Source organism: Sphaerodactylus townsendi, linkage group LG03, assembly GCF_021028975.2.
Source record: "Sphaerodactylus townsendi isolate TG3544 linkage group LG03, MPM_Stown_v2.3, whole genome shotgun sequence".
Lineage (NCBI taxonomy): Eukaryota > Metazoa > Chordata > Lepidosauria > Squamata > Sphaerodactylidae > Sphaerodactylus > Sphaerodactylus townsendi.
Genome location: NC_059427.1, coordinates 120906925 through 120924175, shown reverse-complemented (window position 1 = coordinate 120924175; position 17251 = coordinate 120906925). Strand labels below are relative to the sequence as shown.

Here is a 17251-nt window from a genome sequence, read left to right as displayed (position 1 = left end):
ATGCAGGACATTCCTTGGGTATTGCTTAGTGTCTAACAACACTTATTCCATCATAAGCTTTTGGGAGTCAGAGTTCACTTCATCAAATGAATTAAGGGTGTATTTGTTTGGGAGATGCATTTGTACTAAAAAAATGCCAATAACAAAAATATCTTTTTTAAAATGGCCTTTCTTTGTAATATATTTCCCCCTAGCTTTCTGTTTGTAGATTTTAGGATAAATATGTCTGCCTAACTAATGTGAGCTTCATGCATTTCATGAAGTGAGCTCTGACTCATAAAGGGAATACCATTTGTTAGTCTGAAGACTACAGGGTTAGCCATTTGGAACTATCAATATGTTGTCTGGTATCGGTAGAAGGAAAGCCTTACACAGTGAGGTTCTTAGCACAGTTGCTGGCAGGAAAACATCTTAATTCCAGACTACTTATCCTTGGGGGAAAGAACACAATCTGGCCTGTGTCCATTATTTTACATCTCCCCTCTATTCCTCCATCCCTTGCAGTTCACAACTTCAGTGTTAAGATTCAGTTCAGCTCAAGTTACTTAAAACCACAGCTTTTTTTTTGCAAAATAACTCATTAACTCACAACTATACAGGAAAGGTTATGTGGGTTTGCCAAACGTAACTAGTTCTTAAACATAATTAACTAGTTGTAGCCATTACACTTACAGAGCAAAAGTACGTCAGAGGCCTCTAAAAATGTACCAAAGAATTATAATGATTTAAATGAGGTCTTTACATGCAACAGTATAGATTTCAAATATTTAGTTCTGATTTTCTTAGCCATAAGAGCAAATTATGCTATCTTATAGGTCATGTTCTAATCCAGATAAGAAGAAGAAGAGTTGGATTTATATCTCCCCTTTCTCTCCTGTAGGGAGACTCAAAAGGGGCTTACAAACTCCTTTCCCTTCCCCCCTCACAACAAACACCCTGTGAGGCAGGTGGGGCTGAGAGAGTTCAGAAGAACTGTGACTAATCCAAGGTCACCCAGCTGGCGTGTGTTGGAGTGCACAGGCTAATCTGAATTCCCCAGATAAGCCTCCACAGCTCAGGTGGCAGAGCGGGGAATCAAACCCGGTTCCTCCAGATTAGAGTACACCTGCTCTTAACCACTATGCCCCTGCTGGATCAGACAAGTGGTTTATCTAGTCTAGCAACCTGCTTCATACAGTGGTCAACCACTGTGGAGGGCTAACAAGCAGGCTAGAGAGGTCAAGATCTTCCCCTGAACACTGATACTTAGAGGTTTGCTGCCTCTGGACATAACAGTTTTATTTATTCATCATGGCCAGGAGCTATTCATGGACCTATCTGTCAATCTAATTCCAATTTAAAAGCTGTCTGTGTTTATGGCTATCATTATGTACTGGCTGTGAATTTCACAATTCAGTTACTCACTGAGTGAAGAAATTCTTCCTTTTGTTCATTCTGAATCTCTGGCCCATCAGCCTCATTAGGTGTCCATGAATTTTAGTGCTATGGATGAGCGGCAAATGAGACAAATTAAAAAAATCTGTTCAAAATTTAATGGCCTAGTAATTTGGGTGTGAAATAAATCTGTCACCTTTGTCATAAAGCTTCCCTGTTCCTTAGGCCCACATTACCTCTATGATTCTCATCACAAAGATCACCTAGATGCAGAGGCGTAGCAAAGGGGGGGAAGCGCCTGGTGCACTGGTGAATCCTCTGCCCCAGAACGCCCTCGCCACGTCCCCACAGGGGTGCACGTCTGGTGCATCGCGCACCCCTGGCCCTCTTGGAGTTATGCCTCTGCCTAGATATTTTTTGGGCCAGCATGAGCAGTTCCATCCAGTGGGGGAATCCCACCAGGGGCATGTTTTTGTCAATTGCAGTGAAGAAAGTATAAATTGGACCTCAAACTTAGCACTTCAGCAATCCTTCCTGTTTTGAAATATATGCTAGCTAAGCATAGAGAAATTCAATGGAATATTAAAGCATTCACTGTAATCTCTTTTGCTTGTTTTTGGCAGCGGTGGAAAGGCCAGCCCCATATACCAATGTGATCATGCCTAGCCTGTTTGGCATCATCTGTTTCCTTGGCATAGTTGGGAACCTTATTGTGATCTATACCATCCTCAAGAAGAAGAAGCTGAGGTGCAAGCAGACAGTGCCTGATATCTTCATCTTCAATCTCTCCATTGTGGACCTTCTGTTCCTGTTGGGAATGCCATTCCTTATCCATCAACTCCTTGGCAATGGTGCTTGGTATTTTGGAGCTCCATTATGTACCATCATCACTGCTCTAGACACCAACAGTCAGATCACCAGTACTAATATCCTGACAGTAATGACCCTCGACCGCTATTTGGCAACTGTACATCCCTTGAAGTCCACTTACGTTCGTACTCCATGTGTGGCAGCCTTGGTTATTGGCCTGGTGTGGCTCCTTTCCTTCCTGACCATCATCCCTGTATGGATGTATGCAGGGCTGATGCCTCTGGAGGATGGGATGGTCCGCTGTGCTCTTTTGCTTCCTAACCCTGAGACTGATATCTATTGGTTCACCCTTTACCAGTTCATGTTAGCTTTTGCTATACCTTTGCTCATCATCTGTGTGGTCTACTTTAAAATTCTGCAGCATATGGCTACCACTGTAGTGCCCTTACCCCAAAGGAGTCACCGGGTACGCACCAAGAAGGTCACTCGAATGGCTGTTGCCATCTGCTCTGCCTTTTTCATTTGCTGGGCACCCTTCTATATCCTCCAGCTGGTGCATCTTGGAATAGACAACCCTTCCGTTGCCTTCTTCTATGCCTACAACTTTGCCATTAGCTTGGGCTATGCCAACAGTTGCCTCAATCCATTCCTCTACATTGCTCTGAGTGAGACCTTCAAGCGCCAGTTCATGGTGGCCATCCGTCCAACCATGGAGCAGTTTCGAGTCAACAAAAATAACAACAGCACAACAGAAGCCAGTGTGTGCCTCAAGCTTGCATCAGAAGCTACCCAGCAGACTCAGTTTCTGGAGGACTTTTCTCCTCACTCAGTGCCTGTGACTGTTGCTGTTCACTAGCTGCCATTCTTTGAGGGTCTAATAATTTTGCCATTACAAGACTTCTTTGCCATTACAAGACTTTTGCCATTACAAGACAGATTTCTTTGATGGACTGCAATGGCTACGAGGAATTATCAAGGTCAGCCTTACCGGGAGGCAGTGTGAGATGTCAATAGAGGCCTATAATGCATGAATGCTAGGTCATTGCTTCTGCTGATACATAGAAGAGGGATGTAAGTTATTGCTGAGAGTACAAGATAGTTTGCAAAATCAAACAATGCAGTTATCACAGAAACCCAACAATGAGTCATAATGAAGCAGCCTTGCCACTGTTACACAAATTATCTCTCAAATGAGTGAAAGTATGCACATGACATGATAAAATGGCCAGCAATAGCTTCCAGACTTTTGTTGAGCTAAGCAGCCTTTTTAGCAGATAAACTTGGCACAGATATTGCCTCTGTGATGAAATTAACAAACCAAGCACAGAATAAAACAAGTGAAGATTATGAAAGATGACTTCATTCATTGTGCCTATGGCGATATGAACCACTAGCAGATCAATATCTCCTGCAAAGTCCATTATCTGAAGATGTGCCATTCCGTTTGCAAAAAAGATAATGTTGCCCTCCAGCATACAGGAAGAAAAGACAATAAGATTGTAGAGACAACATCAGTAGCTTGTAGAATCACTCACTGAATTGCAAGGGCAACAGGCCTCTAATTAAAAGTCTTGTTAGGATTTGTTCTGACTTATAAATGAACATTTGAAGAGTAGGGGCTGCCATTCAATTCCTGCTGCTTTTGCTGACATGGAAATGCCACGATGGGACAATGAGCACCTGCTGATTTCTACTTGTTATTCAACAAACACTTGCAGAGCCTCTGTCCATAAAAAAAGTGGCACCTCTACTACTTGCTGTATATATTGATACAGAAAATTGCCCTTCATTCAGCAGGGATAGCCAAAACTTCAATATCATGGCTCCTGTCCCACTAAGAGTTGTGTAGAAGAGGGCAGATTAACTGACACAGGTTGTCACATCACAATGACTGCAGAGGCTTGGAAAGATATACCTGACAAAATGTCCTTATTTACAAGCAACAGTGTATTAAAGAGTAAAATGTCTACAACAGCACAAATGAGTGATTAATGAAAGAGGCCCATAGCCTAACAGCTATGGGTTCAGTCATGGGCAGAAGGGTGTCCGTACCCTGATTAGGCTATTGCTAGGAGGTGGATTCCACAGTTGAACAACTCCTACTGTAAAAAAAAAAGTTCTCTTAATATCGAGCTGGTACCTTTCCACCCGTAATTTAAATGCATTAATATGAGTCCCATCCTCTGCTGCTGATAGGAACAGCTCTCTGCCCTCCTCTAAGTGGCAGCTCATCAAATACTTGAAATAGAGCAATCATGTCCTCCCTCAATCTCCTCCTATCCAGACTAAACATTCCCAAGTCCCTTGGCCTATCCTCTTGCTCTTCAGGCTTCCAATCATCCTTGTTGCTCTCCTCTGCACCTGTTCCATTCTGTCCACACCCTTTTTGAAGTGAGGCCTCTAAAGCTGCACACAATATTCCAGGTAGGGCCTGACCAATGCAGTGTAGTGTGGGACTGGCATTTGGATGTTACGGCTCTGTTGATACACCCCAAGATTGCATTCACCTTTTTTGTCACTATATCTCACAGGCTGCTCATATTTCACTTACGGTCCACCCATGCCCCAAGATCTTATTCACACACACTGCTACCCAGAAGTGTGCAAGTTCTGTATGCGAGTTCCTCATTTTTGTTGCCCAGATAAAGAACTTGTCCTAGTTGAATGGCATCTTGTTCTCATCTGCCCACTTTTCTGTTCAGATCCCACTGAATTCCATATCTTTTGGTATGTTCACTGCTCCTCCCAATTTGGTGTCATCTGCAAATGTAATGAGTAGTCCCTCCAGAGGTGGAGCGCTCACAGGCACATGTGGGGTCACATTTCCCCAGGTGCACGCCAGCTAGTCACATGGGGGCGGGGCGGAGAATCGCACCCCACACCCCTCCCCTCAGGCCTGCCCTGCCAGGTTGCTTCTTCAGCTGGCAGAGCCTCCACCGGCTGAAGGAGCAGCATGACTGGGCTGCCGCTGGGTGCCCCTCAGCCCTGCCCCACTAGGTGGGGGGGGGGGGTGTTGGGGGAGCGGTTGGAGCAGGTGTTGCCCCAGGTACCATTTCTCCCCCCATGCCTCTGAATCCCTCCACCCCCTCATCCAGATTATTTATAGATAATATTGAATAGTATGGGACCCAGAACTGAGGCCTGTGGCTCCTGACCGGACACCTCCCTCCATTCTGATGAAATGTCATCAACAGCAACTCCATGAGTGCGGTTCTCCAACCAGTTCCCTATCCACCTAACTGTCCTAGAGTCCAGTCCACAGTCCTCTAGTGTACCCATCAGTACCTCATGGAGAACCCTGTCAAAGTGTTTGCTGAAATTCAGGTAAACAATATCAACAACATTCCCTTGATCCACTAAACTCATCACTCGATCAAAGAAGGAAACGAGGTTTGTCTGGCAGGACCTGTTGAGGACAAATCTATGCTGACTTTCCTGGATCACCAAGTTATCCTTCAGATGCATGCAATGATCCCTTTAAAATCTGCTCTAGTATCTTCCCTGAGACAAAGGTCAGACTGACTTGCCTGTATTTTCCTGGGTCATTCTTCCACCCTTTTTTGAAAATTGGGATAACATTTGCCCTTCTCTCACCTTGTGGCATGTCTCCAAGAGGTCTGGAAGATGACGGACTGTCAGGGGGATTGTATCCAGTTGATTGAGATGCATTCCTAGCTCAATGTAATTGCTACAACATATATGTAACCAGTCTGCTATATGTTATCACTGCTGTTCTGGGACATCCTTTCCTTGTTCTTTGGCTTATGGCTTCAACTGCTGAGTAGATAACTAGGCTTTCCCCTGACATTTTGATCTCATGGGAAATGGGATTGTTTCCGTTGTCCTGTGAGGACAGGATGTCAGATGGCTCTTATCTCTATCTTTCACCGACCTTGGGGTGCCTTAGCTCTAAACTAACTTTTTCTCCCATCTTTGGGAAAGTAGGAGGAGGGATTAGCAGTGGAATAAAACTGGTAGCAAAAGTCAGAACTGGCTTTGACTAGCTGGGTGCTTCAATATCTATCAATAAGTGCTGCTGATCAACAATACAGAGTCTGTTTATTGATTTAGGGTTCTAGACCTAACATGGATAAAGGCTCTGCAAGCTCTCTAGAAAGTTCTCTGAATGCTCTTGGATGCACACCATCTGACCAGCTACCAGCTCCCATTTCTGCTAAATTCATTCTTCCCTGACCTTGATAGGTGAAATCTATCACATGCGAGTAGGTCATCCTGCAGAAAACCAAAATCCAAAGCACATCTGCCAGCACCACTAACACAGCCAGCTCCATTATCTTCTGTTCCCATTGCATTCCCTTTCCTCTGACAGGAATGAGAGAAGAGAACAACACCTGTCCACCCATTCCATTCAGCTTCCTCCTGAGGTCTTCATAGCATAAGAACATAAGAGCATAAGAAAGAGCCTATTGTAAAAATATGTGGCTCTGAGAAAAGCCCTCCAAAAAGAAAAACCAGAGCTCACTTAGCTCTTTCTGACCCATTCCTCTTCTCCACTGCAACTGCTCTGCTGCTGCTCCCAGAGACCTCTGCTGCTTCCAGAGGCTGAGTCACATAGCTAATAGGAAGCCCCACCTCCCAGCAGCCCCACCCCTCAGAAGCCTGGGGCAAGCTTTTGATGCTGTTCACAGCTATGTCATTGGTTCCTGCATGGACCATCACAAATGGATAATGATCCGTAGGTTTAATCAGTCTGGGGATCCAGTCCACCATATCTTTAAATTTCACTCCTGACAAGCAGTAAGGGAAGCAGTACACCTCTTGGGCCAGGAAGGTCAGATCTGGACACATGATGCTCCATACTCCTTAGCACGAGTCACCTATGACCAACAGTTTTCTTTTCCTTCTGATGCCATTTCTTCGGCACCTCTTCATCACCCCCTGCCCCCTGCCTTCAAAAATGTAGATGCAGCCCTGCAGCAAACTGAATCAAGCAGGGGATCACAAGACTCCAGATTGGTCATGCCAGCAGGGGCTGATGAGAATTGAAGTCCATGAACATCTGAAGCCGCATGGTTGGACACCCCTGTTCTATGACATTATACCCCACTGAGGTCACTCCCCTCCCAAACCCTGCCCTCCCCAGAAGCCACCCCCAAGTTCCAGGAATTTCTCAATCTGGAGTTAGCAGGCTTAATTTCAAGCATTTCCCCCCATAAACGCTGATCAGGTTCCCTTTGCCAGTTTTCCAAATGGGACTTGTGAGAACTGTGATTTTAGGAACAGACAATGGCTTCTTTTCTGCCTGTTCAGGATCCTAATTGGGGAGAAGTGAACTGAATTAGTATAAGAGACTAATGTGCAGTTATGTAAATATGTCATGCTAAACACTGCTTGCTGAAGTAACATAGTGAAAATGGCAACTGCTGTTATTCCAATTCCAAAGCCTTTATTGGCATTATAAATTACAGAGTTAGTAAAAAGGTGCATTTATCTACTAACTGAGACATTCAAATATTAAAATACATTAAAACAGCGTTGAACATTCACAACATTCATGCACACATAAAATAATTTAGCCATTGCTACTATGTAGGCAATGATTGCGCCTTACCAAATAGTTCCTCAAAAAACTTGCAACATTCTCACATACAAGATCACAGGAACCGTTGAGTAGAAAATTCATAACGAGATGGTAGCCTAACATCGTTTTGAGCTCTCTATCAATGGACAGATGTATATAGAGCGTAATGCTTGACTCGTGACATTGGACATTCCAATAGTACATGTTGAACAGTCTTCAACAAGCGGCCATGATTACACTGGCATAACCTGTTTACTCATATGGAGTGTTATTATACCTGCCAAGAGTCATAGCGTTAGGGCAGAAGCGGCGTTAAAAGCGAACCAAAGTGTATGCTCTACGATGTTTGGGGATTGCACAAAATGTACAAATAGTTGGCACAATGGTCTGATCGGACAATTCCCAAGGCCTGTGGAGAGCAGCTTTTCCCCCCCTCCTGCACCATTCCCAGTTTCTCTCTTTCGACTAAAACAGATTTGATTTCATTTTGAATTCTGATGGCAGACATAGTTTGGAACTGGTCAGCTGTTCAAAGCCTTCCATGTTGTTAAGTTTCTTATCTATGTCAGCCAACCATTTCACAGAAGCAGATTCTGATAAGAGTTGATGTATAAAGCTATTGGGTTTGGGCTCAAAATGAATTTGGGTCCAGTACTTAAATGTTCTTGTCCATGCCATCAATTCCATGCTATTTTGTCCAGTTTCTCTACGTAGGGTGTCATAGGGGACACACCTTGGTGACCCAACTGCTGTTATTTATGTTTTAAATATGCCAAGAATAAAGTTATTTAGAAATTTTATTTTATTCCAAAATCCTTTCCCTCCCTCCTTTTGTGGTTCCTTGCCCCAACATTTTCAACATTTTCTCTCAGCTCTAGCAAGACCAGTAGAGAGGGTATTCCACAATGATAGCCAAACAGTCCAGGTCAGGGAAATCAGAGAAGTTGCAGAAGCTGGTAATACAGTCCACGAGTCAAAGTTCCAGGAGCCAATCAGAAGGGTGTCAGCAGGTTCATTGTTAGTTAAGCTAGTTGCATTCGTGCCCAGCACTTCTTTCTAGAAAGCCTTACAGCAGCTGGATCCAGGCACTGCCTTTAACTGAGCTCCAACCCCCAAACTCCACATGGAGTTCAGGGTAAGGGCACAGTTCAACCGTGGAGGGGGCAGGTTTGTGTGGGGGCTGTAGGCTGCCTGGCACCCCCCGCCCCAGTAGCATCAATGGCACAAGCACTGGCTGGCCCCACCCTAGTTAAGCCCTTGTTGTACTACAAGATCACCATCAGTCAGGTGTGACATGATGACAGAGGCGTACCAGGCAAAAAATGGTGCCCGGGGCATGACCAGCTCCCAGTGCCCTCCCCAGCTCCCCCCACCCCTGGCTTCCCACGCACACACCCTGCGCACCCCACTTACAGGAGCCAGAAGGGAGGCAGGGGAGGGCAGGGCTTGGTGGTGGGTGGCTTGGTGGCAAGTGGGTGGGAGCCACAGCGGCAGGTTGGCTCCTGTCCTCCAGGGGCTGGCCTGCCACCATGGCACCCACTGTGGAGCTGCTGTGGCACCCACCTGGGCCGGTGGCTGCTGGGCCCTGCCCTCCCCAGCCTCGCTGGGGGGGGGGGACAGGAGCTGGGCTGCGGCTGCAGCACACAACTTGGCCCCGGCATGGGAAAAGCTGCCAAGCACTGGCTGGGCTGCCACACCATGGTGCCCAGAGCCCCCCACATGCAAAATTGTGTTCACCCAGGGACATGGGATACTCCATTTCCCATGGGTGGTATGCCCCTGCTTGATGGCAAAAACACATATTGGCTTCATGTTGACTGCACTGAGCTTCTATTTTATCATATGGCCAAGATTGCAGGTTCCCAAAGGATGAGCTGCTAAATATATGGCTGAGCTGCGGTCTGGCCATGAGCTGAATCTTCATGTAATCATCTTACATGGACTTTAGTGCAAATCAGAACAAGCCACTCGTCATTTGTGAGGGCTGTGGAGGAAGGCGCTTAGATATTCTGCTTTTTGCTGCCACCAAAATATAAATTTGTTTTTATAGCCCACTCAAACTGATTTTTAAACACGGTCACCACCCTGACTGGGGAACTCAGACACACAGACAGAAAAATAAATAAACTGGAACGGTGTTTAAAGAACAAAAACTTAAAACTTTATTTGCTGGCTTTACAGAGGCTTCTCAGATAAGCTGGAGAGGTTTTACGCTTGATGGTTACTGAGAAAGTTCGCTTAAGCTTAACGGTTACTGAGTACGTTTGGTTCTTAAAGCTTAGCGGTTACAGAGTAAGTTTGTTTTAAGCATAACGGTTTCAGGCACTTTACTTCAGGTTTTATTATGGAAAAAGATGTTTTTTAAGATGTTTCTTTGGAGGTTTCACACTCCCTCACAAAAAATAAAAACTCAGTCTGCTGTTCCTCCTCACAAAAATAAAACACCCAGTCTACGCCCAGTGGGATTCAGGCATACAGCCTCCCTCTCCCACACTCCCAAAAACTGGCTTCTCTGCCACAGGGATTGGGCCTCCCAAGACTGTTGTTTACTTTGAGGACCGACTTTTGGACTGTTAGAGGTTTCCCTCACACACACAAAAACAAAACACCTGAGGGCGGACACACTCCTCCAAACTCAGGGCTTTAGGTGACACAATAGCTACCGTAGCTATTAATAAACAACAGCCGTGAGAGACCTGGCTGATTCTCCTCACGCTGCTACAAAAGTACCCGAAGGCACACAAACGCTCACACAGAGCCAAAAAGTCCGAAGACTAAAAAGCAAGAAGAAGAACCCCTCAGCACTCTCGCTGACAGTTTATATAGCATCTGCATATTTTCTCTGGCCAATCAGGGCTGGCCAGGGCTTAACTCTTTAAGGGGCGGGTCCACCCTGTAATCTGAATGCAGGATGAATGCATTCGTCACAAGGGCCAATTCCAAAGACAGCAAAAGGTCAGAGCAGACATGTTATGTATTTTAGCATTAAAAATCAGAATCTGGGTTATCAAAGACGGATCCCACACAGACCCAGGGAGCAGTGGGGCACCTGTGTACATGACACTAGTGCGCCCCTGGGGCCTGTTGCACACTTCCGTGCTCATGGAACCAGAGCCTCCACAGCCAATGGAGGTGTGCTGCTTTTTTTGTACTTACCTCCTCTCCCCTACGTAACTCTGCAGAGACGAGGGACACCCCCCCCCAATGGCCATGGCGACACCTTGAGGGTTGGGAGGCCAGGAGTAGTGTCCCCTTGTCCCCACGAAGCTACGTAGGGAAGAGGAGTTAAATTAAGAAGAAAAGTGGCGCACCAAAAAATGGCGCCTTCCACCTGGTAGACACCGCTGTTGTTAAAAAGACTCACTCGTTTAGCGAGTCACAAAAACGCTGTTGTGGGGAAAATAGTTTGTTGTGGCTTTGCTCCAGCATAGGCAGCTGTGTGAAGTATTCCCCCACAATGGCATTTTTACCATCTGCATACCTCTGTTTACGGCCCATACAAAATCCGCCAAAGTGACAATCATATGACTGCTTCTCGCGGTGTGTTGAGCCACATCCCGTGTACCCTAAACTTGCATTTCGGCATCCTTCTAGCACCCACAAAATTTCCTTTGAACTTGTTTTCCAGCTAGCTCATTCTGCTGCCATCAGTTCCAGCCTCCTCCTCTATGCCTTCAGGTTTCTATACATTTTCTGTGATAGTATAATAAAAACATCACTTAATGAAATGGATTGGACAGTAAATTCAGGGAGGTCAAAGGAAAAGTACCCTGTTGTATAACACACTATTAACACATGACATTTGTTAACAGAAGCAGCAATAATGGTTTCTGACATAGATGGCTTGTAAAACAATTTAGTAAAATCTGTGGATGATAATCTGAAGGCCAAGGAGAGGGGATTCCCACCAGTTCCCTCCTGCTGCTGCAGACTCCTCCTTTGCCCTCCCTGCTGTCCTTGAATGCCCCCTGTCCCCCCCAGGAGCAGCATTTTGTGGAGATCAACAGAATGCCATGGGAAAGGGGTGGGGGGAGGAAATTCCTGTCCACTGGCAGAAGTGCCTGAATGAGCGGAAAATTTAGTTTGGATCCAGCACACTGACTTCACAGCAATATATCCCTGACTGCCAGATCCTGGGAGCGAGCAGCAGGGGGTGGCTGTCTCTTGTCTTACTCTGCTGATAAGTTTCGGGTGACTGTTGGAGAAATAGAATTGTGCAACCAATAACAAATCTTTGGTCTGATTAATTTTGTTTGAATGAACTGCATCAAGGAAATGCACATTAAAAATGTTGGTGTATGCAAATGGCTGTAATGATGAGAAGCACTTTGATGGGGAGCGTCTGCCTTGCAAACATTGCCTTCAGTTTAATTAAATGCATACCCCACGGTGTAGCAGCAGCACTCTCGGCATAGTGCCTAGGAGGCATTCTCACTTAATGAGAAGGCTACAGAAGAGACAGCACAGCTTAGTGATATTCTTCGACGGCAGTATAGGAGTCCCCAAGGGGCAGATTCAGAAAGACTAAAAGCAGTTTGTCAAACGAGGATCTGTTGATGTGAAGATGGATTTTCTCTAAAGGAATATTAATATTTTGTTCCATTTCGCCCTCACAGCTGCTGCAGCTGTAACACCTACACATGGACCCATGTTCATGTACGCACACACTTTCAGCCTAGTACTTACATGGACGGGGAAGCAAGAACCTATAGTTATAAAAAGTACGCTCTCTTCTTTATGGTAAGGCCGGCTTAGAATAAATGGCCCAGAAAAGCAGATACCTTTCCTTTCCCCCTAAAAGTCTTTAAAAGAACCTTGTCAGAGCATTTCTTGTTTATGCCTAGGGACACACTGCCAGGTGTTTGGTCTAGATGACAAGAAGAATCTCAGTGAAGATTAGGATTTGGCATGTGATATACAGCATCATTCATAGGTGCTGTCAAAGCCCAGAGAATTGTGCAACTGATGACAAGTATTCTCGATAAAAAAGTTCACTTGCACGGTTATGAGCACAAGCCATTCCATTCTGATACTATTCCGACAGACACAATTATTTACCATCCTGGATACCAAAGGGCACCTTTTCTGCCAGTAAGTTATAATTGTTCCTGTGTGTTCCTTTGATTATTCACAGTGATTTTCAGATGTATTACCAACTACCGATTTTCAGATATATGACTCATGTTAAGAATTTTAATTGCCTACAAAAACAAGACTGGTTTCCCCTCTTTTCCTAATGAGTAGGCAGGATCCTTTGACTGAGGGGTACAGTTTGTCTGTCTGTGTATGTGTCGACCATTGCCCTACGAATACATTATGTAAAGTGATTTCTATCAAACACTGTTGCTCTAGTGGTGGCGAACCTTTGGCACTCCAGATGTTATGGACTATAATTCCCATCAGCCCCTGCCAGCATGGCCAATTGAGGTTGTTGGGAATTGTAGTCCATAACATCTGGAGTGCCAAAGGTTCACCACCACGGCTCTAGTATTTGCTTTCCACCAAGGGAGGGGAAGTTATGCCTAACAGTAAGGCTGAATCAAGGGGCCCATCAGGCCAGGGAGAGGATGCCTAGAGTGATGAGGCCATCTTGTGGCCACCCTTAACCCATTCACCAAGCACACTGCTTTGTGGGGGTGGGGGGAGGTAGAAAGAGCTAAAAGCCTGGCCTCAGCAAAGAAGATGACTGGCAAGCAAAGGCAACAGCTCCAGCTGCAGCAGTCCTTAGCACAAGGGCTTTCTGTGTTGCTACCTGCCTTCTGGGACCCAAATGTTCTCTCTACTTATTGTATGTGGGGACATACAAAACACCTGCTGTTGCCTCTCTTCTTGCTTCCTTGGGGTGCCAAGTGCATGCCTCCATGCTTGCTGGGTTACATTACCAGCTTCTGGAGGCAGCAATGGGAGTAAGTGTTTCTCCTGTCTTTCTAATTTGATATTACCATCATTTTGAAAAAAAAAAGCTTTCTGTGAGTTCTTCTTGCCTTTGCATGCAATGGTGTATCTAGAGGGGGCAGAGGGGGCAGATGATCCAGGCACCATTCACCTGGATCACATGAAGAGTGCATTTTGGCCATCCCCGCCCTTCTCCCCCTCATGCCCAGGTCCCAGCCAAACTCCCGCTCACCCCTGCCTCTGCAAAAAAATTAACAAGTTTCATGAGTTGCTGGTTGCCTCACTTTGCTTGAGGCCCCGGCTGGCAGCACAAGGTGAGTCTGCATGAAGGCAGGCCAGGGGGCTGGGCTTGGTGCCTCTATGGCAAGTTCTGCCAATACAATTTGGAGCACTACATGGGAAGTTGCAACCCAGGCACCTCCCAGCATGCTGCATCAAGGTAAGTCTCTGGTGCACAGGCAGGGGGTGGGGGGGTCGGTGTCCTTCCAGGAGCCTGGCTTGCTAGAGTTGAATTGTTGCTGGCTTTTGCTAGACCCAGAATATTCCTTCTCCCCACCCCCTCAACAATTTCCTTCCTTGCTTTCTTTTTCTCAGCTGCCCTTAAATCCTCTTCAAGGAGGAAGCAAAAGCTCCAGATGCTCTCCATCCCCCCTTTGCCTTCTTCCTCTCCACTTTTTCCTCGGCTCTGAAAAAGGAAAAGGTCCTTTAAATCCCAGTAATTGATAAAAGAGGATAAAAAGTAAGCCTTAGGGGGAAAGAAGGGGTGTCAAGTCTAGCAGAGGTGAGGCAGAGGAGTTGGGATGGGGAGGGTGCAATTTCAGTTTTTGCCCTGGGAGTGATCTTCTATAGTTACACCCCTGTTTGAATGGGGGAAAGGCAATAGTCTATGTTCTGCAGTCTGGATCAGAGGAAATAAAAGGGATATGGCACTGTCAAAAAACGAAAGAGACAATGACATTCTTTGTGAGAAAAGAGGCTAGAAATATAGCATATGCATCACCAAATTATCCTGAAAACTCCTTGCAAATATCTGTGGCAAGCATACTTCCATAACTCTGTACATTTCTGTGTATGTTATTTTCACTGCCAAAATTTGGCATATAAAATGTTTTGAAGTAGTTAATATTTGGCATGTAGCAGCCAATATTCGTAAGTATCCAGAAGCTGATATGCAGTAGCAGTCAACACGTGACCATCCAACAGCTGATGGCATCAACAAGATCTGATATGGAGCAGCCAACGTATCGTATAACTAAAAAGCCACTTTTATAACCCGGTTGCTATTACTACCTAGCAAGGCTTTTTTAAAAAATCACTTCCTGACAGAGGCCAAGCTACCAGGGGGCCGGGGGTGCAACACCTTCCTTCCCCCCATGCCCCCCCAACACTTACCTTTGTCAAACAGTGCAGGCTGGAGAAGTGGCCCGTTTCCTTCAGGCGGAAAACGGCCTGGTGGGAACTACACTTTACAGGAGACCTTGCGAGCCCCAGGGTCTCATGGGAAGTGTAGTTCCCACAAGGCTGTTTTCAGCCTGAAGGCAACAGGCCACTTCTCCAGCCTGCACTAAGGTAAGGGGTGGGAGTGGGGGGCAGGGTGCTGCGGAGGGGGGGGGGCAACACAGAGTGTGCACTGGGTGCACTCTGGCCCAGCTTTGCTTCTGCTTTCTGAGTGCTAAACCTAAAAATATCTTAAGTAATGAGTAGTGCAATCCGGGAAGAAGGGGGTGGGACAATTGCACTGCAGCTGTGCCATCTCCAAAGAGGATTGCTTTGCCTTGGACAGCAAGCCAAAGGTGATGCTACCCCTCCCTCTTAGCCTATGCAGCTCAGTGGGCTGTGCCACTGATTTTTCCAATGTAAGTTTGCACTGGTGAATAGGGGCATGGCCAGGCCAAAAGGGTTTAGGAAGATGATTAAAGCCACGCCACCCCCAGGAACCCACCCCACCCCTTCAATGCTACCCCTGGCTCTATCATGGAGCAGAGGGGAGTTGTAGCCCTTTGCCTTGTACTATGTTTACCTGATCCCTCCCCTCCTCAATACCACTATTGGTAATATATCAGTGCATCACACTAGCTCTGGAATCACCTAATGCCAAGCAAGTTTAGAATGGAGAGGAAGCGGCCTACAGACCACTGGTGGGTGGAATACAGGTTTCTTCAGTAAGCTGGGCCTCATCAAGTCACCTTTCAAGCACTAGCACCAGCCACGAATAACAAAAAAGTGGGAGAATTCTAGAGCTACATTACAAATACTCTAGGAAAATAATCTTGTTATTTATTAACTTGTTTTAACATTCATCCCCTTCTTTTCTCCCCCAAAGTGGTTTACAGCATCATTCTCCCCTTCTCTATTTTGTCCTCCCAGCAACTGCCCTACGATGTAGGTTAATCTGGGATAACACTGGACACATTATCATTTGTCCCTCCTGCAGAAACTGCTGTGTGTATAACGCAGCCATTGTGATGGAGCTACCCTCACCTAGTGCTGTGTTTTGGCTTTTGTACGTTGTGCTGCGCTTGACATTTATTTAAAAGGCAGAAAAGGTGCAGGGGGCTCTGTCCACTGAAATATTATATGCTGCAGATGGCTGAGAAAAGTCCAGGCACGGCCAGGCATAAGCAGCCATGTGATCTTGCAGCAGATAGAAGACAAGGGCATATCAGAGGCACTAGGGATGCTTCTTCTAGGAGCAGCAGAGGCGTAGGAGGTTAAGAGCTCGTGTATCTAATCTGGAGGAATCAGGTTTGATTCTCCGCTCTGCCGCTTGAGCTGTGGAGGCTTATCTGGGGAATTCAGATTAGCCTGTACACTCCAACACATGCCAGCTGGGTGACCTTGGGCTAGTCACAGTTCTTCTGAGTTCTCTCAGCCCACATACCTCACAGGGTGTTTGTTGTGGGGGGGTGGGGGAAGGGAAGGGAAAGGAAAGGAATTTGTAAGCCCCTTTGAGTCTCCTATAGGAGAGAAAGTGGGGATATAAATCCAACTCTTCTTCTTTGCCAGCACCTCTCTTCCTTACTCTTCCAAACCCATTATCAGTGCCATTCCGAAAGGTTGTCCTTGATGACTTTCTGTGACAATATGAATGTCTGGAAGAGCTCTAACAGATCAAATATCAGCAAACAGTCTCTTATCCCCTTGAATGCTGCAGCTTAAAGAAATGTTATGTGAAAGAGAAGCAAGAGGCTGCATTGCTACAATCTGTCCTTGCACCTCCCAGCTTGGCAGGTGAGGAAAGCTGTCCCTGTTGAGAACTCCACTTCCATGCTGCCATTGTAGATACAATTGTTCTCTTTGCTTTGTAATTATCACTGATCTGAGCAGGAGAGCAGTCCTAGTGTGAGGATAGCAAAATTAATATGGTTAGAGGATCCTGCATAGGATTTCCAGCCACCAGATGGGACCTCAAGATTTCCCAGAACAGATCTCCAGAATACAGAGATCAGCTCCCCTGGAGAAAACTGGGTGCTTTGGAGGGCAGATTATTCTATGGCATTATTCCCTGCTGAGGTCCCTCTCCTCCCAAACCCAGCCCTCCCCAGACTCCACCCTCAAATTTCTAGAAATTTCCCAACCCAAAACTGGCAACCCCATGTCTTGCACCTTCTAGTAACTTTTTCATGTGAC

At 46.0% G+C, this 17251-nt stretch overlaps 1 protein-coding gene across 1 annotated transcript; it reads left to right on the top strand.

The window, feature by feature from the left end:
* Positions 1-2005: 2005 nt before the first annotated feature.
* MCHR1 (melanin concentrating hormone receptor 1) lies at positions 2006-4206 on the top strand. Its single transcript, XM_048490766.1, has one exon. It carries the CDS (start codon positions 2033-2035, stop codon positions 3038-3040), a length of 1008 nt encoding a protein of 335 aa, XP_048346723.1. The 5' UTR covers positions 2006-2032; the 3' UTR covers positions 3041-4206.
* Positions 4207-17251: the final 13045 nt, after the last annotated feature.

What these genes read in the sequence shown, in the direction of transcription:
- MCHR1 (XM_048490766.1), top strand. Translation starts at nt 2,033, where the DNA reads ATGCCTAGCCTGTTTGGCATCATCTGTTTCCTTGGCATAGTTGGGAAC.